This window comes from Hyla sarda, chromosome 8 (assembly GCF_029499605.1).
Source record: "Hyla sarda isolate aHylSar1 chromosome 8, aHylSar1.hap1, whole genome shotgun sequence".
Taxonomy (NCBI): domain Eukaryota; kingdom Metazoa; phylum Chordata; class Amphibia; order Anura; family Hylidae; genus Hyla; species Hyla sarda.
In genome coordinates this window covers 228,926,690-228,950,107 of record NC_079196.1, presented here as the reverse complement: position 1 = coordinate 228,950,107, position 23,418 = coordinate 228,926,690, and the positions used below count along the sequence as shown (strand labels likewise).

At 47.5% G+C, this 23,418-nt stretch overlaps 1 protein-coding gene across 3 annotated transcripts; it reads left to right on the top strand.

Moving 5' to 3' along the window:
* The first annotated feature begins 253 nt into the window (after positions 1-253).
* On the top strand, positions 254-23,068 carry LOC130284585 (RING finger protein 112-like). Of its 3 annotated transcripts, none has more exons than XM_056535059.1 (13): positions 254-485; positions 4,574-4,895; positions 5,166-5,375; positions 7,151-7,288; positions 7,397-7,501; positions 13,226-13,276; positions 14,578-14,622; positions 14,719-14,805; positions 16,062-16,176; positions 16,905-17,035; positions 19,001-19,054; positions 20,035-20,109; positions 20,699-23,068. In XM_056535059.1, exons 1-13 carry the CDS (start codon positions 364-366, stop codon positions 21,101-21,103), a joined length of 1,860 nt encoding a protein of 619 aa, XP_056391034.1. In that variant the 5' UTR covers positions 254-363; the 3' UTR covers positions 21,104-23,068. The 3 variants fall into 3 exon arrangements, with proteins under 3 accessions (XP_056391034.1, XP_056391032.1, XP_056391035.1); XM_056535057.1 differs by having other exon boundaries at positions 259-485; positions 16,053-16,176; positions 20,699-23,066; XM_056535060.1 differs by having other exon boundaries at positions 280-485; positions 4,607-4,895; positions 16,053-16,176; positions 20,699-22,659.
* Positions 23,069-23,418: the final 350 nt, after the last annotated feature.

Sequence of the window (23,418 nt, the reverse complement as noted above, 5' to 3'; positions counted from 1 at the left end):
ACCCAGAGTAAGGAAAGGATTGTCTGCACTGATACATTGTAACAAACACCCAGGAGAAGGAAAGGATTGTCTGCACTGATACATTGTAACAATCACCCAGGAGAAGGAAAGGATTGTCTGCACTGATACATTGTAAAACAAGTTACACAACTTTTGAGGATTCCAAGCAGACTGGACACCGGCCCTTTAAATTCAGTAAACCTTCCCTAACACATTGTGCCGCTCTGAGCGCTCCTGTATCTTTAAAGCTTTTCTGCTGAACATGAAAAGGTTAAGTGACAAGCTCAGCTCTGCTACGTCAGAGGAGGAAGGGTGCGGATCAGGGAAGTGAAAGAACAGCTGAGGAGGAGGAGGATAAACAAGATGGAGGAGAGGAGGCGCAGGTCTGACCAGAGGGGCGCAGAGGGACCCCCGAGGAGGAGACCCAAGAGGAAGCCCAGGAGAGAACAAGTGCCCACAGCCTGCGAGAGCGCCCCCAGTGTGAGGTGAGTGCTCCCCGAGACCATCCTGTTATACAACCAGAGCGCCCCAGTGTGAGGTGAGTGCACCCCGAGACCATCCTGTTATACAACGAGAGCGCCCCCAGTGTGAGGTGAGTGCTCCCCGAGACCATCCTGTTATACAGCCAGAGCGCCCCCAGTGTGAGGGGAGTGCTCCCCGAGACCATCCTGTTATACAACCAGAGCGCCCCAGTGTGAGGTGAGTGCACCCCGAGACCATCCTGTTATACCACCAGAGCGCCCCCAGTGTGAGGGGAGTGCTCCCCGAGACCATCCTGTTATACAACCAGAGCGCCCCCAGTGTGAGGTGAGTGCTCCCCGAGACCATCCTGTTATACAGCCAGAGCGCCCCCAGTGTGAGGGGAGTGCTCCCCGAGACCATCCTGTTATACAACCAGAGCGCCCCAGTGTGAGGTGAGTGCACCCCGAGACCATCCTGTTATACCACCAGAGCGCCCCCAGTGTGAGGGGAGTGCTCCCCGAGACCATCCTGTTATACAACCAGAGCGCCCCAGTGTGAGGTGAGTGCTCCCCGAGACCATCCTGTTATACAGCCAGAGCGCCCCCAGTGTGAGGTGAGTGCTCCCCGAGACCATCCTGTTATACAGCGAGAGCGCCCCCATTGTGAGGTGAGTGCTCCCCGAGACCATCCTGTTATACAGCCAGAGCGCCCCCAGTGTGAGGTGAGTGCTCCCCGAGACCATCCTGTTATACAACCAGAGTGCCCCCAGTGTGAGGGGAGTGCACCCCGAGACCATCCTGTTATACAACGAGAGCACCCCCAGTGTGAGGTGAGTGCACCCCGAGACCATCCTGTTATACAACCAGAGCGCCCCCAGTGTGAGGTGAGTGCTCCCCGAGACCATCCTGTTATACAACCAGAGTGCCCCCAGTGTGAGGGGAGTGCACCCCGAGACCATCCTGTTATACAACGAGAGCACCCCCAGTGTGAGGTGAGTGCACCCCGAGACCATCCTGTTATACAACCAGAGCGCCCCCAGTGTGAGGTGAGTGCACCCCGAGACCATCCTCTTATACAACCAGAGCGCCCCCAGTGTGAGGTTAGTGAATCCCGAGACCATCCTGTTATACAACGAGAGCGCCCCCAGTGTGAGGTTAGTGAATCCCGAGACCATCCTGTTATACAGCAAGAGCACCCCCCAGTGTGAGGTGAGTGCACCCCGAGACCATCCTGTTATACAAACAGAGCGCCCCCAGTGTGAGGTTAGTGAATCCCGAGACCATCCTGTTATACAGCGAGAGCGGCCCCAGTGTGAGGTGAGTGCACCCCGAGACCATCCTGTTATACAACCAGAGTGCCCCCAGTGTGAGGTGAGTGCACCCCGAGACCATCCTGTTATACAGCGAGAGCGCCCCCAGTGTGAGGTGAGTGCTCCCCGAGACCATCCTGTTATACAACGAGAGCACCCCCAGTGTGAGGTGAGTGCACCCCGAGACCATCCTGTTATACAACCAGAGCGCCCCCAGTGTGAGGTGAGTGCACCCCGAGACCATCCTGTTATACCACCAGAGCGCCCCCAGTGTGAGGTGAGTGCACCCCGAGACCATCCTGTTATACAACCAGAGCGCCCCCAGTGTGAGGTGAGTGCTCCCCGAGACCATCCTGTTATACAGCGAGAGCGCCCCCAGTGTGAGGTCAGTGCACCCCGAGACCATCCTGTTATACAACCAGAGCGCCCCCAGTGTGAGGTGAGTGCTCCCCGAGACCATCCTGTTATACAACCAGAGCGCCCCCAGTGTGAGGTGAGTGCACCCCGAGACCATCCTGTTATACAACGAGAGCGCCCCCAGTGTGAGGTGAGTGCACCCCGAGAGCATTCTGTTATACAACCAGAGCGCCCCCAGTGTGAGGGGAGTACTCCCCGAGACCATCCTGTTATACAACCAGAGCGCCCCCAGTGTGAGGGGAGTGCTCCCCGAGACCATCCTGTTATACAACCAGAGCGCCCCCAGTGTGAGGTGAGTGCACCCCAAGACCATCCTGTTATACAACGAGAGCGCCCCCAGGGTGAGGTGAGTGCACCCCGAGACCATCCTGTTATACAACGAGAGCGCCCCCAGTGTGAGGTGAGTGCTCCCCGAGACGATCCTGTTATACGAGAGAGCTCCCAGTGTGAGGTGAGTGCACCCCGGGACCATCCTGTAATACAACAAGAGCGCGCCCAGTGTGAGATGAGTGCTCCCCGAGACCATCCTGTTATACAACCAGAGCGCCCCCAGTGTGAGGTGAGTGCACCCCGAGACCATCCTGTTATACAACCAGAGCGCCCCCATTGTGAGGTGAGTGCTCCCCGAGACCATCCTGTTATACAACGAGAGCACACCCAGTGGGAGGTGAGTGCTCCCCGAGACCATCCTGTTATACAACGAGAGAGCGCCCAGTGTGAGGTGAGTGCACCCCGAGACCATCCTGTTATACAACCAGAGCGCCCCCAGTGTGAGGTGAGTGCACCCCGAGACCATCCTGTTATACAACCAGAGCGCCCCCAGTGTGAGGGGAGTGCTCCCCGAGACCATCCTGTTATACAACCAGAGCGCCCCCAGTGTGAGGTGAGTGCATCCCAAGACCATCCTGTTATACAACGAGAGCGCCCCCAGTGTGAGGTGAGTGCACCCCGAGACCATCCTGTTATACAACGAGAGTGCCCCCAGTGTGAGCTGAGTGCTCCCCGAGACCATCCTGTTATACGAGAGAGCGCCCAGTGTGAGGTGAGTGCACCCCGGGACCATCCTGTAATACAACAAGAGCGCGCCCAGTGTGAGATGAGTGCTCCCTGAGACCATCCTGTTATACCACCAGAGCGCCCCCAGTGTGAGGTGAGTGCTCCCCGAGACCATCCTGTTATACAACCAGAGCGCCCCCAGTGTGAGGTGAGTGCACCCCGAGACCATCCTGTTATACAACCAGAGCGCCCCCATTGTGAGGTGAGTGCTCCCCGAGACCATCCTGTTATACAACGAGAGCACACCCAGTGGGAGGTGAGTGCTCCCCGAGACCATCCTGTTATACAACGAGAGAGCGCCCAGTGTGAGGTGAGTGCACCCCGAGACCATCCTGTTATACAACCAGAGCGCCCCCAGTGTGAGGTGAGTGCACCCCGAGACCATCCTGTTATACAAGTGTGGTGGACCACCGGGTGCATGGCAGGACCACGTGTGTAGCAGTGAGAGTGGTGGGATCAGATGGTATTAACCCCTAGTGTTCGTGACGCCAGTGTGGTTTTCGGGCTCCGGAACACCACACGCCCAGATTCTCCGCTATCCCAGTTGCTAGTAGTGAATAAAGAGTCCACAACCAGTTATGGTCAATCGGAGGCTTTACTAAGTATAAGACAGACGGCTAAGGCCAGAGAGGTGTCCAGGACCGAGAGGACATCACAGCTTGTTGGACCAATAAACTTGTAATTAACTTGACTTGTAATTATATGCAGGACTTGACTAGTTTCAGTGACAGCCGACATAGACTTGAGACTTACTGGAATGACTGTAGCTTTTGGGGTCTTCCAGATGCTGATCACTTGTCCTGAGATCTCTGGTGGTTGCTGTCCCAGTAAAGACTAATGGTACAAGAGAGAGAATAGTAATGGCCGCCCCTTCATATAGTGGGGTGGGGGGCTGGACTAAAGCCCATTGGTCAAGCTGCGGGTCATAGGTTAAGCTGGTGCTCTCTGAAAGAACATGTGACAACAAATCATGTGACAATCACACAGGTCCTTGAGACCTCCACAGGTCCTCTATACTATCTATACATAGGGATCCTGTCTAGGCATTAAAGGGATACACACCTTTATAAAACCTTGCAGGGGAGCCCCCAGGTCACTGAGGGTAGTACAAGACCATGTCCTGTACTGGGATATGACACAACAGCGCCCCCAATGTGAGGTGGGTACCCTGGAGCCAGTTCTGTATTCCAGTGAGAGTGCCCCCTCCCCATAAGGTGAGTGCCCCTCACCTCCTACACAACAGCCTACTGTCCTTTGGATCCTTGTATTAGGTTCTCTGGCCAGGACTTTTTATATGGAGGCGAAATGTTTTCTTGTTTGTATTTTCAGATTCCACCCACATAGGTTTCTCTCTTTCCCCAGTAATGACACCCTCCTGCCTCCAGATGGCGCTGTGAGCTTCCAGACCCTTGTAGAGGACATCACCTGCTCTGTGTGTCTTGATGACCTGCAGAATCCGGTGTCCATCGCCTGCGGCCATACCTTCTGCCGAAACTGCATAACCACCCACTGGAGAACCCCCCAACCTGAGGGTTACCTGTGCCCGGAGTGCAGGACTCAGTGCCCCCGATATCAGATTGCCCCCGACTACCGCCTGATGAACCTCATAGACAAGATCCAAAAAGGAATGCAAGAGAAAACCAGCGAGAAGGTAAATATATGTGCAGGGGGTCATCAAAAAATCAAGAGAACGAGACGAAACGTGAGAGGTTGGCGCCACTGGCATCACTGGTGTCACTGGCAATATTGGCGCCGCGGACATCTCTGGCGCCGCGGACATCTCTGGCGCCGCGGACATCTCTGGCGCCGCGGGCATCTCTGGCGTCGCGGGCATCTCTGGCGTCACGGACATCTCTGGCATCTCTGGCGTCACTGGCAATATTGGCGTCACTGGCATCACTGGTGTCCATTGTCTCCTCAGAGTCCACGGTTTCCCGAGAAGGGTTTCCCGGTGCAGCTGGTGTGGACGGACGGCAATGGCTGCTTACACCTGGACGAGTCGGTGGTTGATGACTGCTTCATGCGCAGCGATCTGTCTGGTTATCCCGTTTACCTGCTCTGCGTCATCGGAGAAAAACGGCGCGGGAAGTCATTCCTGATGAATTACATCATAAGAGCCTTGGAGAGTCAGGTGACGGGGGGCACATACTTACGGCATTCTATGAAAAAAAAGTTTTACAAAGGTTTCTTACTGTGCCCCGATAACAGGGATCATCCTGTCTGATGCCCAGTGACTGATCAGTCAGAGCTTAAAGGGGTACTCCAGTACTTAAAGGGATACTCTACTGCTCAGTGTTTGGTACAAACTGTTCCGAACGCTGGAGCCGGTGCCGGGAGCTCGTGACATCATAACCCCACCCCCTCATGATGTATCACCCCACCTCCTCCATGCAAGTCTATTGGAGGGGGCGTGACGGCTGTCACACCCCCTCCCATAGACTTGCATTGAAGGGGAGGGGTGTGATGTCATGAGGGGGCGGGGCTACGACGTAACAAGCTCCCGGCTCCAGCGTTCGGAACAGTTTGTTCCAAATGCTGAGCAGCGGGGTACTCCAGTACTTAAAGGGGTGCTCCGGTACTTAAAGGGGTACTCCAGTACTTAAAGGGGTACTCCGGTACTTAAAATAAAATATTTCAAATCAACTGGTGCCAGAAAGTTATACAAATTTGTAAATTACTGCTGCTCTCTGCTGCCACCTCTGTCCGTGTCAGGAACTGTCCGGGGCAGGTGAGGTTTGCTATGGGGATTTTCTCATTCTCTGGACAGTTCCTGACACATACAGAGGAGGCAGCAGAGTGCAGTATAGGCTGTTTATAAAAAAATAATGTGGAGGTTCTTGTGTATGCCTTGTGCTTACCTGTTTTGGCTACTGTGGCAGTAATGAGTTCTCAGCCATACTGATTACAATTCAATCACTGAAATGATTTCCTTTCACTGCCTATATTTTTCCTATGAATCCTCTGGCTTTGCAGAGAGAGAGGGGGGGGGGAGTCTTATCACTGCAGTTGGTAATCATAATAGGCTGCTGGTGCTGGAGATCACCCAGGTGAACCGTTGGTTGGGGTCAGTTCACATTATATGCAGTTTTGATGCATTCTCAAAGTTTATATCTCAGAAAAATATTTCCTTAAGGGAAAAATGATTTGAGCTATAATCACAAAGTAGATGTTTTATGAAGATTTGATGTACTGTATTCGGCTGTGTTCACATGTTCCATTCTCACTGCATTTTGACCTTTTTTTATTTATTTTTTATTTTTTACTGCGATTTTCCAAAATCCCTCTAAAATTGAAACTTTTTTTCTGTGATTTTTGCAATGGTGATAAATTGCATTACTTTTACACCATTACAAGAATCACGCAAAAAATGGCGAAAAGAAATGCATAAAAAAAGCCACAAGTGAACACAACCTCGGGAGAGGTATACAACTGCTATATCTAAATATATAATATATATATATATATATATATATATATATATATATATGACCACAAAGAGAGAGCTGGAGAGGAGATCTGGAACTACTATACATCCTGATCCTTTAGAGATAGAGCTGGAAGGGAGGTGTATACAGTAACGACTATATATCCTGATCCCATACAGATAGCAGCAGTATACAGATAGAGCTGGAGGGGTATAACTATATATTCTGATCCTATAGAGAGAGAGAGAGTTGAAGGGGAGGGGTCTAACTACTATATATCCTGATCCCATAGAGATAGCAGCAGTATACAGATAGAGCTGGAGGGGAGGTGTATAACTCCTATATATCCTGATACAAAGTCTTCTTGATACACAGTGTTTTTGGATTGTATTTGCCTCAATATGTTGACTCTACACATTTTTTTTTTTTACACATTTATTTGATGTAATGTGAACATATCCTGCCGGCTGCCTTCTTGTAGGAGAAAGGGGAGGAGTTTAGTCTTGGAGCCGATGACGAGCCCCTCCAAGGCTTCGAATGGAGATGCGGCATCGACAGCACCACAAAGGGCATCTGGATCTGGAACAGACCCTTCATCTTGGGCCATAAAGGAGAGCAGGTGAGATCCGTCAGATGTCACAAGGTGGTCCGGAAGTCTAGCGGCCATCTTGATGAAGATCAGGCTGTCGCTTGGCTCCATGTTGACTCCATGTTATCTCCTCATCAGGTCGCGGTCTACATTTTGGACACAGAGGGGTCACTGGACATCGAGGGCGACCGGGAAAGCTGCATTAAGCTGTCGGCGTTGTCCATGCTCCTCAGCTCACATCTGGTGAGGAATCTCCCAAATTACAAAGATAAGGCAGGAGACTTATCAAGCTCTGTAGTAGATTCTTTTTGCGTAAATAAGTTGTAGGTAATTGCGCACGTGCGACTTTTCTCTACATGCTGCAACTTTTAGATTTTGGCTTATTACAAAGCCCATTTCTGAAATCTGCTCACAAAGTCATTTTATTTATTTTTTATTTTGCATAGGTCGTGTATTTGTGATAGCTTGGGGGTGTAGGGTAGGTAGGGTGTAGCTGTGCAGTGGTGAAAGGGTGTTGGATTAACCCTTAACTGTCATGATGCCAGGGTGCGGGTTCCTTTCTGTATATGTATCCTACCACCACCCGTTCCTGGAACGATAGAGAGGAATAAAGGATTGTCCACAACCGGAATTTTAGTAAACTGAAGATAACTTTACTGCAGATTTTATGCAGATTAACCCCTTAAGGACCAAGGACGTACCGGTACGTCTTTGGTCCTGCTCTCCTGATATAACGCGGAGTTACACAGTCATAGCACGGCGGTCCCGACGTTATAGTGAAGCCGGGACCCGCCTCTAATATTAACCCTTTAGCCGCGCGCTCAGAGCTGAGCCGCGCGGCTAAAAGCAAAAGCGAAAGTTGCCGGCTAGCTCAGTGGGCTGTTCGGGATAGCCGCGGTGAAATCGCGGCATCCCCAACAGCTTACAGAACAGCGGGAGGGCCCCTACCTGCCTCCTCGCTGTCCGATCGCCGAATGACTGCTCTGTGCATGAGATCCAGGCAGGAGCAGTCAAGCGGCAGAATCATCGATCACTGGTTTCCTATGAGAAACCAGTGATCAATGATAAAGATCAGTGTGTGCAGTGTTATAGTCTCCTATGGGATAACAATGATCAGTATAAGAGATCAGTGTGTGCAGTGTTATAGTCTCCTATGGGATAACAATGATCAGTATAAGAGATCAGTGTGTGCAGTGTTATAGGTCCCTATGGGATAACAATGATCAGTATAAGAGATCAGTGTGTGCAGTGTTATAGGTCCCTATGGGATAACAATGATCAGTATAAGAGATCAGTGTGTGCGGTGTTATAGGTCCCTATGGGATAACCATGATCAGTATAAGAGATCAGTGTGTGCAGTGTTATAGGTCCCTATGGGATAACAATGATCAGTGTAAGAGATCAGTGTGTGCAGTGTTATAGGTCCCTATGGGATAACAATGATCAGTGTGTGCAGTGTTATAGGTCCCTATGGGATAACAATGATCAGTATAAGAGATCAGTGTGTGCAGTGTTATAGGTCCCTATGGGATAACAATGATCAGTATAAGAGATCAGTGTGTGCAGTGTTATAGGTCCCTATGGGACCTATAACACTGCAAAAAAAAAGTGCAAAAAAAAAGTGAATAAAGATCATTTAACTCCTCCCCTATTAAAAGTTTGAATCACCCCCCTTTTCCAATAAAAAAAAAAAACACAGTGTAAATAAAAATAAACATATATGGTATCACCGCGTGCGGAAATGTCCAAATTATAAAAATATATCATTAATTAAACCGCTCGGTCAATGGCGTGCGCGCAAAAAAATTCCAAAGTCCAAAATAGTGCATTTTTGGTCACTTTTTATATAATTTCAAAATGAATAAAAATGATCAATAAGTCCTATCAATGCATAAATGGTACCGTTAAAAACTTCAGATCACGGCGCAAAAAATGAGCCCTCATACCGCCCCATACACGTAAAAATAAAAAAGTTATAGGGGTCAGAAGATGACAATTTTAAACGTATACATTTTCCTGCATGTAGTTATGATTTTTTCCAGAAGTCCGACAATATCCAACCTATATAAGTAGGTTATCATTTTAATCGTATGGACCTACAGAATAATGATTTTTGTCATTTTCTTTTTAAACGAAAAATGTACTACGTAGAAACGGAAGCCCCCAAAAGTTACAAAACTGCGTTTTTTTTTTTTTTTTCAATTTTGTCGCACAGTGATTTTTTTTCTGTTTCACCGTAGATTTTTGGGCAAAATGACTGACGTCATTACAAAGTAGAATTTGTGGCGCAAAAAATAAGCCATCATATGGATTTTTAGGTGCAAAATTGACAGTTATGATGTTTTAAAGGCAAGGAGCAAAAAACGAAAATGCAAAAACGGAGGGGGTCCTTAAGGGGTTAAACAGTCTTTACAGAGGACCGGACTTTAGGCTCCTCACAGGTTTGGTTGGGACCTTGTAGGGAATAAGCTTGAAGGATTTGCTTTATGCTGTTCCACTGGATTTAGGAGAATTGTTTAGGTCCAGTAGTCACGTAGATTTAGGATTGAGTTTAGTTGAACTCACGGTTTTGTATTGGGCTGAAGTCAGCGGCTCCAGACCTAGATGTGTCTTGAAGGTTTACATGGAGCTTCTCTCTCTCTGCTAGTCTGGAACCCAAGAGAGCAATGATTGGATAACAGCGCCCTTATATCTCAAGCTTATTGGTTCCCCAGACCTGTAAGTCCTAATACAAAGCATTGTGGTACATCACGTGACATGAGCACATGACCTGGAAGGTCCTTAACCTTAGCAGAATAATATAATTATTAATCATGTGACCTAAGGTCCTGGAAACAACAGTTACACTATACAATATATAAAATATATACATACAATTAAAGAAGGAAGAGGTGACAAGGGGTTATCCCACTAAGAGCATCCTATGCGTACGGAGGAACTCTGATTTTGGGGACTTATTACACAATGTACAGTACACGTACAGTACCGGGACACCACACATTTATCAAATGCGATAGTCGCTATTATGAAGAATAAGTCTCCTCTCCATTTAAAAGTTGCATATGTATTCCAGGTCCAACCTGGCTTACAGAAAGTGCATACGTCTGCAGAAAATGAAATTAAAGGGGTACTCCGGTGGAAAACTTATTATTTATTTATTTATTTTAATCAACTGGAACCAGAAAGTTAAACAGATTTGTAAATTACTTCTATTAAAAAATCTTAATCCTTCCAGTACTTATTAGCTGCTGAATACTACAGGGGAAATTATTTTCTTTTTGGAACACAGTGCTCTCTGCTGACATCACGAGCACAGTGCTCTCTGCTGTCCAGAGTAGGAGAAAATCCCAATAGAAAACATATGCTGCTCTGGACAGTACCTAAAATGGACAGAGATGTCAGCAGAGAGCACTGTGTTCCAAAAAGAAAAGAATTACCTCTGTTGTATTCAGCAGCTAATAAGTACTGGAAGGATTAAGATTGTTTTAATAGAAGTAATTTACAAATCTGAAAAAATAGAGTATTAGTCCTCAGCTCAATATCAGGAAAATGATTGATGGGGGATGTCTGGTATCAATAATAGAGAAAAGACACAATTAATGTATAAATGGTATTTAATAAATATTAAATAGTGCGTTCCCGCAGGGCCCTACGGTAGCGCACAATTGGTTAAAAAAGAGATATAAAATACAATGAGTTGTTATACTACAGAGCGAGTGTATCTATTATGGCTATCAGCCGTATAATGATACACTGGGTGATGATATGTTAAAGTGTTACTCTAATCAGAATGATAATGAATTCAGTGTGCACAAAAATGAGAATAAAAATAAAACGTTCCTCCTGGAAAGAAAATGGTTGGATAGAAAAAATGGATGATACAAGAAAAAGAAGTCCTGTAAATGAAAAGTGACAGTCCTGTAAATGATGGAATTATGACGTGTAGGATGGGTCCTGCAGAGCCCTCCACCATTGGATCAACATCTCTATCTGCATGCAGTATTACTACACAACATCATTTAGCACCAACTAACCTCCCGCACAAGCTCAGCTGACCTGCTACGTCAGACGCCAAGAGCCAACTCGCCGGTGAGAGCGGCTGGATATTCTGCGACCAACACTCCGCCCCGGCTAGAGTACATCTGACGCCAAGGGACAGCTCGCCGGTGAGAACGGCTGTATATACTGCGACCATCACGCCGCCCCGGCTAGAGCTTATGCGTTCATCATCCATCTGTCCACCAGCGGTGCGGTGAGTGGCACAATCGTGCCAGTGACTTTATTTCCATTTGTAGGCTGTGGAGTGGAGAAACCGGCAACAGCGATTCAATTGCAACATTCACTATTCAAACAATTCATATGGTATCACCATATACAGTATACGATTTTTTGCAGGACATTATTTTTTGCAGGACATTGTTTTAGGCCAATTATAGGACCCATCCTACACGTCATAATTCGATCATTTACAGGACTGTCACTTTTCATTTACAGAACTTATTTTTCTTGTATCATCCATTTTTTCTATCCAACCATTTTCTTTCCAGGAGGAACGTTTTATTTTTATTCTCATTTTTGTGCACACTGAATTCATTATCATTCTGATTAGAGTAACACTTTAACATATCATCACCCAGTGTATCATTATACGGCTGATAGCCATAATAGATACACTCGCTCTGTAGTATAACAACTCATTGTATTTTATATCTCTTTTTTAACCAATTGTGCGCTACCGTAGGGCCCTGCGGGAACGCACTATTTAATATTTATTAAATACCATTTATACATTAATTGTGTCTTTTCTCTATTATTGATACCAGACATCCCCCATCAATCATTTTCCTGATATTGAGCTGAGGACTAATACTCTATTTTTTTCACTTTTCTGTATCTCTCTGTGGGGGAGAGCTTTTAGTTAACCTCGCTCATTTTTTCTGTGGTTGAGCTACACATATCTACATTTCCCAATTTACAAATCTGTTTAACTTTCTGGCACCAGTTGATTTATTAAAAAAATTAAAATTAAAAAAATTAAAAAATTAAAAAAGGTTTACACCCCTTTTAACAACTGTTCTTGTTCTGCATCATGAAACAAAGCTGCAACATTAATGTTAATAATAGAAAAAATTAATTATATAACTAATAACTATTAATTTTAAGGTTGAGAATACACACTGCGCACCTTGTTAATTTTAGGACACGTACGTGCTGGCGGACCCACTGAATTTTAAAATTAATGTTGTGTTAAAATAGATTAAGGCACAAAATAATTGTGTAAGAATTTTTACACTACGTAAATAACCCAAATGTGGCACTAAGATTTTTCCTTAATAAAAAGAAACCTCCATAGTAATACGGCTTCATGCACATTTTGGGGTGGGTAACACACCGAGCCGTTGTTTTTTTTTTTGTTTTTGTTTTTGTGGCTTCACTATTGTTTGTGCCTGTTGGTGCTGTGCTGTCTTCCCTCCTGATGTAAACTCCGCCCTCAGCGCAGCGACGCAAGACTCCGCCCACAAACATCACAAAATGCGGGCTCAAAATTAAACAAAAAAGCCTCCAGAGTCCGGATATTCATGGTGCGGCATAGTATGTTTTTAATTTCTGAGGAGGGTGGATGGGTTGTTGCGGGATAGTTGGAGCGCAGCTATTTAGTGCCAGGCAGCCCGTCAGGGTGTCACTGATGCGGTGCACCCCTCCCCGTCACTCTCTAGCAACACTGCTGGTAATAAAGGGCAGATAATAGCCGAAGTTCTTTAACATAAGGGAAAACTTTTCTGCTTTAATAAATTCTTTTGTAAGTGGGTTTCCTGGGTTTTGCTTACGTGCGATTTATTTATCAAGGTCGTGCGACTATTTGACATATAAATCGCATCTAAGCAAAAGTAAGTAAAAAAAAAATTGTTATATAAAAGCCAAACGTCTGAAAAGAAAGATAAATCTCCTGTTTGTTGTATCTTTTAGGTTTTCAATGTGGCAGGAAGCTTAAAGGAGACAGAACTGGACTACATGGAGGTGAGTCCCGTACGGACCGACAGCTGGTCCCTGTAGGACTAACTCAGTGGAGAAGATGGGATCACGAATGGTTCCTACAGGGATTTAGTCCTGTCTGAGTCCTCTATAGCAGTGTTCCCCAACCAGGGTGCCTCCAGCTGTTGCAAAACTACAACTCCCAGCATGTTGGACTCTATAGTAGTATATAGTCTAGGTCAGTGTTTCCCAACCAGAGCGCCTCCAGCTGTTGCAAAACTACAACTCCCAGCATGTTGGACTCTATAGTAGTATATAGTCTAGGTCAGTGTTTCCCAACCAGAGCGCCTCCAGCTGTTGCACAACTACAACTCCCAGCATATTGGACTCTATAGTAGTATATAGTCTAGGTCAGTGTTTCCCAACCAGAGCGCCTCCAGCTGTTGCAAAACTACAAATCCCAGCATGCCCGGACAGCCGTTGGCTGTCCGGGCATGCTGGGATTTGTAGTTTTGCAACAGCTGGAGTTACCCCTGGTGGGGAAACACTGACCTAGACTATATACTACTATAGAGTCCAACATGCTGGGAGTTGTACTTTTGGCACAGCTGGAGGCGCTCTGGTTGGGAAACACTGACCTAGACTATATACTACTATAGAGTCCAAAATTCTGGGAGTTCTAGTTTTTGTTTGGGGCAGCTGCTGAGCCACAGGCTGTATAAGGGCATGCTGGGAGTTGTAGTTTTGCAACAGCTGGAGGCGCTCTGCTTGGGGAAACACTGACTTATACTATATACTACTATTATAGTCCAACATGTTTGGAGTTGTAGTTTTTGTTTGGGGCAGCTGCTGACTCACAGGCTGTATCAGGGCATGCTGGGAGTTGTAGTTTTGCAACAGCTGGAGGAACCCAGGTTGGGAAACACTGCTCTATAGGTTCTCCGAATACACAGAGAGGACTGACCAACCCTTCTGACGATGTCCGGATTCCAATGGATGCGTTCAGGTCGATGTCTGGAGAACATATTCTGGATTCTTTAAAGGGGTACTCCGCTACTATTTATTAAATTTTTTTTAAATCAACTGTTTCACGCCCCCTCCCATAGACTTGCATTGAGGGGGCGGGATGTGACATCATGGGGCGGGGCTATGACATCACGAGCTGCCGGCTCCAGTGTTCACAACAGTCTGCTCCAACCGCTGAGCAGCGGAGTACCCCTTTAATGCTTATGCAGAAATATAATCCCACCACACCCCTGCCCTTCAATTCCTTGGTTGAACTTGATGGACGTCTGTCTCTTTTTTTCGATCACACTATGTAACCAACACAACCCATGTCCTTCCAGATGTATCTCCACATGGGAGAAGAGTTCGGCCCCCAGCGACTACAGGTAGGTGACCCTGTCTGGTCTGGGCCAAGCGCATAATCTCCAGGGGCCACAGGGTTTGTGTACTTACTGTATATTTTCTATAATTTTATGTTTCAGTATCTCGATATTTTAATCAGAGACTGGCATGACTCCAGCAATTGTGGCAGGGACGCCGCTCGATTTTATATCAGTAGAGAAATTGAGGTAAGAACATTCAGGATCGTCTCCTGACCACCTCGATCATTCTGGTTTCCTTGGGGTGTAGCTGATGAGAATAGGTGGCCCCCCCTGAGCGGATTGGAACCCAATACTTCCCAATGGTCAAAGCTTCCACATGGCTCCTATCCCAATGCACCGTTAGGAAATCGGGTGTGGGGTGTGTGTGTGTGTGGGGGGGGGGTCAGAAGGTCCAGAAAACCTTCCACAAAACATAGACCATAAGCTCCAGGTCCTATCCCATGATAGTAGAGTAACACCAAATAGAAACCGTTCCGGTACTACATGGCTAGTATTCCTCCTTAACCCGTTCCTGACCGGTCTCACTCGGTGGTGCTGCACCTTCAGTAGACTATAGATCCTTCACATAACTCACAGGAGGTAGAAAAGAACAATGGAGGGAGCACTCACCACGTATAAGTCTTCAATGTTCGTTTATTCACGGTTCATAAGGCATACAAAGAAGGGAAGGGTTAATGCAGGGGAGCTGGTTGGAGTTCAGGCCGTGGGAGAACAAGACATACACAGGGGTAACAACTGTTTCACACCCAAACTGGTGCTTCCTCAGGCCCATGCACGGGCCTGAGGAAGCGTCAGTTTGGGTGTGAAACAGTTGTACAGGCCTAGGGAAGCGCCAGTTTGAGCGTGATACAGCTGTTCCCCCCCCCTGCACTTGCCTAAGGAAGTGCCAGTTTGGGCGTGAAACAGTTGTTGCATGGGTCTGAGGAAGAGTCAGTTCGGGCGCGATACTTTTGTTGTATGGATCTGAGGAAGCACCAGTTTGGGCATGAAACTGTTGTTGCACAGGCCTGAGAAAGGGCCCGTTTGGGCGTGAAACAGTTGTTGCAAGGGTCTGAGGAAGAGCCAGTTCGGGCGGGATACTGTTGTTGCATGGGTCTGAGGAAGCGCCAGGTTCGGCATGAAACAGTTGTTGCATGGGTCTGAGGAAGCACCAGTTTGGGCGTGAAACTGTTGTTGCACAGGCCTGAGAAAGGGCCAGTTTGGGTGTGAAACAATTGTTGCCCCTGTATATGTCTTGTTCTCCCACCGCCTGAATTCCAACCAGCTCTTTGAAGAAGGAACATTGAAGATTTATATGCGGTGAGTGCTCCATTGTTCTTTTCTGCCTCCTGTGAGAGTCCTGTCCCATGATAGAAGAATGTGACTCCCCTTATAGAAATCTATGATGTTGGGATTTGGCTTTTCATGTTCTTAATTTTTTTTATCTGTGCCAGAAACTCCAGAAGGGCCGAAGTTATCCCAAAGTTTTATGGGGTCTGAAGAGCAGTCACACTCGCTGCTTCCTTCTCCCCCACCCAGGCAAAGGCATCACAAGAGAGAGCTTGGGAAGACTCCAAGGTAAGACGTTGTGTGTGCACGGGGCCGGTTCTGCCTATAGGCAAAATAGGCAGCCGCCTAGAGCACCATCTTGATGGGGGTGCCGCTCTGCCCGCTGAAAGAAAATTAGTAGCCAGCCAACATCCAAAGCACTCGCCGCTCATCTGAAGCACCCACCCAGCCAGCACCTCCGTCACATCCCCCCCCCTCCCCAGTACGATGATAATCAGCATTCTTCAGTCTGATGGAGGAGCGAAGAGCCACCTCCGAGCCCCGACAGGCAGGTCCTGACACTGCATGCGCCTCCAAACATCCACCACATGAGGAGGAGGTCTGCTGCAGTGCATCACTCCAGTAGTAAGATGGGGCGTGTCAAAGGGTGGAGCCAATGGGCGGGGTCTAGGGGCAACAAAATTAACTTTGGCCTAGGGTGGCAAAAATCCTTGCACCAGCCCTGTGTGTGCAGCATGAGATGAGGAGGATGGCGTAGACTGTGTTAGGTTGGTATGATGGATGGAGGTCGGTGTTGGAGGAACGTAACGTTGGTGTTTATGATAATCTCTCCAGAATGTTGGACCATGATCATCCGGGCGAGGGGGAGGGGGTCTCCATTCTGTATGGGGGATGGGAGATGATGAGCGGCATGCTACTCTTCCCCCGAATAACTCCACATGTCACAATCTATGCTAAAGCCTATGTGAAGCTTTGGATATTGCCATAAGCCTCCAAGTGTCATGTCCTCCTGACAGATATGGACCAGGATTTCCAGGACAATCTGAGGTCGTACGTGGAGGATATAATGCGTGGAGTCTGGCACCGGACAAAGACCGACATAGCTGGACAAATGCTGACCTCCAGCCAAATCCCCACCATGTTACAGGTGAACTTGGGGAGGGGTGGTACTGTGATAAGAGGTGTCAGAAGGGTGGAGCTATGATGTCAGAAGGGTGGAGCTGTGATAAGAGGTGTCAGAAGGGTGGAGCTGAGATGAGGTGTCAGAAGGGTGGAGCTATGATGTCAGAAGGGTGGAGCTGTGATAAGAGGTGTCAGAAGGGTGGAGCTAAGATGAGGTGTCAGAAGGGTGGAGCTGTGATGTCAGAAGGGTGGAGCTGTGATGACAGAGGTGTCAGGGAGGGGTGGAGCTTTGACAGAGGTGTCAGGGGAGAAGCTGTATTGATATAGATTTCAAAGAGCGGTGGGTTTGTGATGTCAGAGGTGGAGCTGTGATGACAAACGTGTCACAGGGGTGGAGCTGTGATGTCAGAGGGGTGGAGCTGTGACATCAGAGGGGTGACCAGCAATGTTAAACAGTAGCCTCTACACCACTGGTGATGTGGCTGGTGCCATGAATCATGTGGTGAAGGCTATAATTTAGTGTTTTATAATCAAATCTTAAAGGGGTACTCCAGTGGAAAACATTTTTTTTTTCATATCAACTGGTTTCAGAAAGTTATACGGATTTGTAAATTACTCCTATATAACAATATTAACCCTTCCAGTACTTATCTGCTGCTGTATGCTCCAGAGGAAGTTGTGTAGTTCTTTCTGTCTGACCACAGAGCTCTCTGCTGACACCTCTGTCCGTGTCAGGAACTGTCCAGAGCAGGAACAAATCCCCATAGCAAACCTCTCCTGCTCTGGACAGTTCCTGACACGGACAAAGGTGTCAGCAGAGAGCACTGTGGTCAGACTGGAAAGAACTGCACAACTTCCTCTGTATTATACAGCAGCTGATAAGTACAGGAAGGATTTATATTTTCCAATAGAAGTAATTTACAAATCTGTATAACTTTCTGGAACCAGTTGATTTAATTTTTTTTTACCCCTTTAATGTCCTAATATAAGGGGGCACTGCAGACGATTGATTTGGTGTTTTAGAAAAGAACAAGTATTGGGAATTAGTGCACCACGACCTGAGTGTTTTAATCATTTATTTTGAGGAACTTTGTATTTTAAATAAGACAAGGTCCTCGTGGATCTACAGGAATTAATACAAACGTTTTTGGTTTATCCATATTTCCATTCTTTTAGACATTTTTTGAATAGATGGAGGGGTGGAGCCATGACAACAGACGTCATTGAGTTGTTGGGTGTAGGGGTGGAGCTAATACAGAGACGACCGAGGGGTGGAGCTAATAAAGAGGCAACCAAGTGGTGGAGCTAATACAGAGGTTACCAAGGGGTGGAGTTAATATAGAGATGACCGAGGGGTGGAGCTAATGTAGAAGTGACCGAAGGGTGGAGCTAATATAGAGGTGACTGTGGGGTGGAGCTAATATCTAGGTGACTGAGGGGTGGAGCTACTATGTAAGTGACTGAGGGGTGGAGCTCATACAGAGGTGACCGGGTGATAGAGCTAATCTAGAGGTGACAGAGGGGTGGAGCTAATCTAGAGGTGACCGTGGGGTGTAGCTAATGTAGAAGTGACCGAGGGGTGGAGCTAATATATAAGTGACTGAATGGGGGAGCTAATATATAGGTGACTGAGGGGTGGAGCTAATATATAGGTGACCGAGGGGTGGAGCTAATATATAGGTGACCCCGGGGAGATGGAGCCAATATATAGGTGACCAAGGGGTGGAGCTAATATATGTGACCAGGGGGTGGAGCTAATATATAGGTGACCAAGGGGTGGAGCTAATATCTAGGTGACCGGGGGGTGGAGCTAATATATAAGTGACCGGGGGTGGAGCTGTGATGTCACAGAGTGGTGGGGTCCTGATGACAGATGATGTAATGGAGCGGTGTGACAACTCGTCAGTTATATCTAATATTACTGTAGATGACAAAGTTTTCGGGAGGTTTCGTCTATAACTAACGATACAACGATCTCCTCCTCATCTAGGTTTTTGTTGGGGATCTGGAGCGGCAAAAATATGGTTTCTCAACCCCAATGGAGGTGAGTGATGTCGGGTTAGTAGTCCTGCACTATAAGGGACCGAAAATAACACAATAACACATATAATAGCACAGGACCCCGTCCTATAGAGAAGCTTCAGTCCAGACCTAAGGCCCTGACTGATGACTATTGGGGCCCCCGGGGGTCACTATTCAGACAGATCAGATTTACCTTACACTTCTTCACGCCCCTGGCTCGGGAATTTTCATGGTTACAGTTCCTACATGAGCCACAAAGCATTAATACAGTAGTTACACTCACACTAGGTGGCGCTGTTGTTTGAATACTTCTGGTATACTACCGGAGGTTACAGGGGCATTCCCATCCTATGTTTTGGGCTTCAGAAGGTTCTACAAACAGTAGATCGAGGGGCTCCGCCATTTTAACTAATCCCTTAAAGGGGTACTCCACCCCTAAACATCAATATCCCTTATCCAAAGGATAGGAGATGTCTGATGGCAGGGGTCCTGCCGCTGTGACCCCCGTGATCTCTGGCTTGGCACTAGAACACTCAGTGCAGGTGGCCGGGGTTGTGACGTCAAGGCCATGCCCCCTGGTGATGTCATGCCACACCCCCTCAATGCAAGTTTATGGGAGGGGGCGTGGTGGATGCCACGCCCCCTCCCATAGACTTGCATTGAGGGGGTGTGATGTGATGTCACGAGGGCACTTGTAAATAGTTTTATTCCTTATGCGCCCCAGTGCGCATTGGAGGCAGGGAGTCGGCTGGCCGAGCTCCCCTGTCTCTTCCATATTCCACCTTTGCCCTGCCCTCTTCATAATTTATGTTGTGCAGTCACCTGCAGCCTTCTTTACCATAATAATGAAGGGGCCTACAGGGAATAATGGGGAGACAGGACTTGGGCCAGCCAGCTCCCCACCTCCTGTGCGCCCTAGAGACTTTGTCCGTGGTCACCTAGACTAAGTCCATGTCAGATCTCCTCCTTTGTCACCGCTGTCTTGTCTTCTCACCCCTGCAGATGTTTTACGCCATCAAAAACCAAAAGATCCTTGAAGGCGCCAAAGAGGAGCTCCAGGATTTCCTGAAGAATCAGGTATGGGAAATTGTTTCAGTCTTCTGGATTTAAAGGGGTACTCCAGGGAACTAAACCCATAGCCCATCATTCTCCTCTGCTCAGCCTATTTGTGGGAATATCATTCATTAGCTATATAGAGCAGTTTCCTCTCTTTGGTTGTCATTTATGTGCATAAGATGAGGGGATTATATCATCCAGCCATTAACTCGCTCTCTGAAAGCAGCCCCCACCCTCCTGAGAGACACAGACCATGTGGTTTCTGCCCTGCTCTGATGAGTCATTCTCTCTTTAGTGCTTAGAGCTGGGTGGTGTGTGCAGCCTTAGCCAATCAGACACTGAATCTCTCTCTTGCTGCTCAGAGCAGAAGGGTGGGGTCTGGTAGAGCAGAGCTGCAATGATTGCTGAGAGATATAGGCAATGGAGGGAAGGATGTCAAAAAATATCAAGCAGCCAGAGAAGACAACAGGGGCCACAGGAGCCATGCATATCAGGTGGGATGGTATACAGTGAACATATCCAGGAAGCTTTGGAGCTTTTGTGTTATATACATATATACTTCCCTATAGTACCCCTGTTGTTTCACCATTTCCTTATCTCTCGTCTGTAGCCGTACCACCTCCTCCCGTCCACAATGAGGACCCTGGTCTCCGATAAGACAGCGGAACTCTCTGCAAAGTTCAAAGACTCTCTCCTGGGTCCGAACCTTTCTCACCACTCGGAGATGCAGAAAGAGCTGGAGTCTCATCTACTGGAGGAGCAGGAGAAGTTCTGCTCTGGTTACACCACACGTTTCACGTGCAACGCGGTCACAATAGGAGTCACCGCGGGTCTGGGGATCTATGGAGTGGTCGGGGCTGCTGCGGCTCGAGGGACCGTAGTTTTGGCAACACAGCCGGTGGTGGCGGTTGCTGAGAAGACAGCTGTGGAGACGGGTTTAGCGGTAGCAACGAGCACGATTGGATTGCTGAAAACGGGGGCGTCTGCCATTATGGGGCGATTCTTCCGCCTTTAATTCACCACCCTGGCAATGACTCTCTACAATACATCTTCATGGGTGAATCCCACAATGCACCTTGCTTTGTATGTGCTCATAAAACAGCATTGACCAGATGTCTTAAACTGTGGTCCTCCCAGCATACCCGGACAGCCATTGAGGGGGGGGGGGGGGGGCCTCTTTGAACCCTTTTTAGCTTCCACACATAATTTAGGTGGGGGGCATGTCAAAGGGCGGGCCAATGGGTGGAGTCAAGGGGGCGGTAACATTAGCTTGCAAAGCTACAGAGCTACAGATCACATGTAGGCTTCAGGCCTTAAAGGGGTACTCCTCCCCTAGACATCTGATCCTCTATCAAAAGAATGGGTGATAAGATGTTTTGGGGCGGAGTACCCCTTTAAGATATCGGGGGCTTACATTAGAGGCTGACGAAGCAGGGAGCCAATGGCTGTCTTCTCCATCCCATGAAAGCTGCTGTCACCAGGGGGATTATGGGTATGTCCCCTGGATCTCTGGGCTAACAACACCATTGGGGGCCTCTAAGCCTGTGGTCACGTGGTCTACGACAGAGAATGGGCAGATCAGATGGTGATTGGCCCCGAATGTCCACACAAACCTCCCATATCATAATCTACCCCTGCCTAGCTGTATATAAAAGAAAACGGTGGAGCCCCTCATAGGGAGACTCTATGGTAAGGATATGGGTGGGATAAGGGAGGTGCTCACCTTGTTGCGATGGGTGGAGACAACACCTGCATAAGCCGTATAGACCCACTAGGCCACTGTGGTTCCAAAAGAGGGAGCAGCAGTTTCAACAGCTCCAGCTGCCAACCCCAATAGGTGTAGGTACAGGTAAAGTCCTGCAGTTCTATATTTTGTCTTTACAACGTGTTTCCAGGACATAATTCCCCTTCCTCAGGTAACTGACAAGACTTTCTTGTCTGTCACCTGAGGAAGGGGAATTATGTCCTAGAAACACGTTGTAATGGCAAATAAATAAATAAATAAAGAGTCCATGAGAACTTAACATTGACATTTGCGGAACTTTATGCTTTGAGGGTCCCAGCAGAGAATCGGGGGGGAATTGTTTTTTTCTTCCTTTTACGAATGCAGCTCTGGCTGTGAGTGGAGTAAAAGTCCCAAATAAAACTCCAGAAAAGGGTTTACAGAATTTTCCTGTGTATATAAAGGGGGAAGGGTGGAGTTTTATTAGCTTTGGGGTAAATTCTGTTGTTATAGATTATAAAATACATAGGAGGTCTGAAATACAAGGAACGTCCCCTGATGATTCTTACTGAGAACATTTTGATTTGGTGCCCCCCCCCCCCCCCCCCATGACTTAATGTACAAGATCAGCAATGACCTAAGTGAGGATTAGTGATATATCAGCCATGACCGCCCCCCACCCACGACATTCCCCACCCGCAGAGAAAATATTCCTGAAAAGGAACCTTCTGTAGCCAAATCTCCTGGAATGGAATCAGGACTGAGAAACCTCCGTGTTTCCCAACCAGTGTGGCTCCAGCTGATGCAAAACTACAACTCCCAGCATGCCCGGACAGCCAAAGGCTGTCCGGGCATGCTGGGAGTTGAAGTTTTGCAACATCGGGAGCCACAAAGCTTTTATTTGACACTATTAAAAGGCATCGACAATACAAAAACGAAAATAAATAAAAAAATGTATTAATAATTAATAAAAAAAAGTTTTTTTTAAATAAAATCCTATCCAATGAGAAAAAGATAACTTGTAGAGCCACAATTATATGTAATAGACACTATCAAGTAAAGACAGATATTGTTGGTTATACAAAACTTTCTATAAGGTAAAACAAAAACAAAAAAACGAATTCCGACGTGTTTCACCCTACATTAACAAGGTTCATCAGGGGACAAGGCCGAAAGACATCATGAATCCTAAAACGTATCGTGCTGTAAGATAGGGAACCATGTGCAAAAAGGAAATGGGACCACAGGTCATAGAAGGGACTATGAAGAACAGCAATGATGGCCCATGCACACTGGAATTTCTATAAGATTCTGGTGCAGCAGCCTCCCATTGTATCCTCCTGTGCACACTGCAGAATTTCAATATTCCGGATTCCGTTTTGGCATCAATGGGAATGGCGCTGGTCCGAGTGGTCTCAGCACCGATTCATTACATCAGCATATGGAGTGCAGAACCAGCACAAGAGATGACTACGTTTAACCCCTTAAAGGGGTACTCCACTGCCCAGGTGCATACAGCGGGGGTTGTGATATCATGACCACGCCCCCTCCCATAGACTTGCATTGAGGGGGCGTGGTGTGATGTCATGAGGGGGCATGGCCATGAC

Bases quoted from the DNA above. Each gene is read 5' to 3' on its own strand.
- LOC130284585 (XM_056535057.1), top strand. From the start codon at position 364: ATGGAGGAGAGGAGGCGCAGGTCTGACCAGAGGGGCGCAGAGGGACCC. The intron at 4,896-5,165 runs GTAAATATATGT...TTGTCTCCTCAG, and splicing joins AAGAGAAAACCAGCGAGAAG to AGTCCACGGTTTCCCGAGAA. The intron at 13,277-14,577 runs GTGAGTCCCGTA...ATGTCCTTCCAG, and splicing joins CAGAACTGGACTACATGGAG to ATGTATCTCCACATGGGAGA.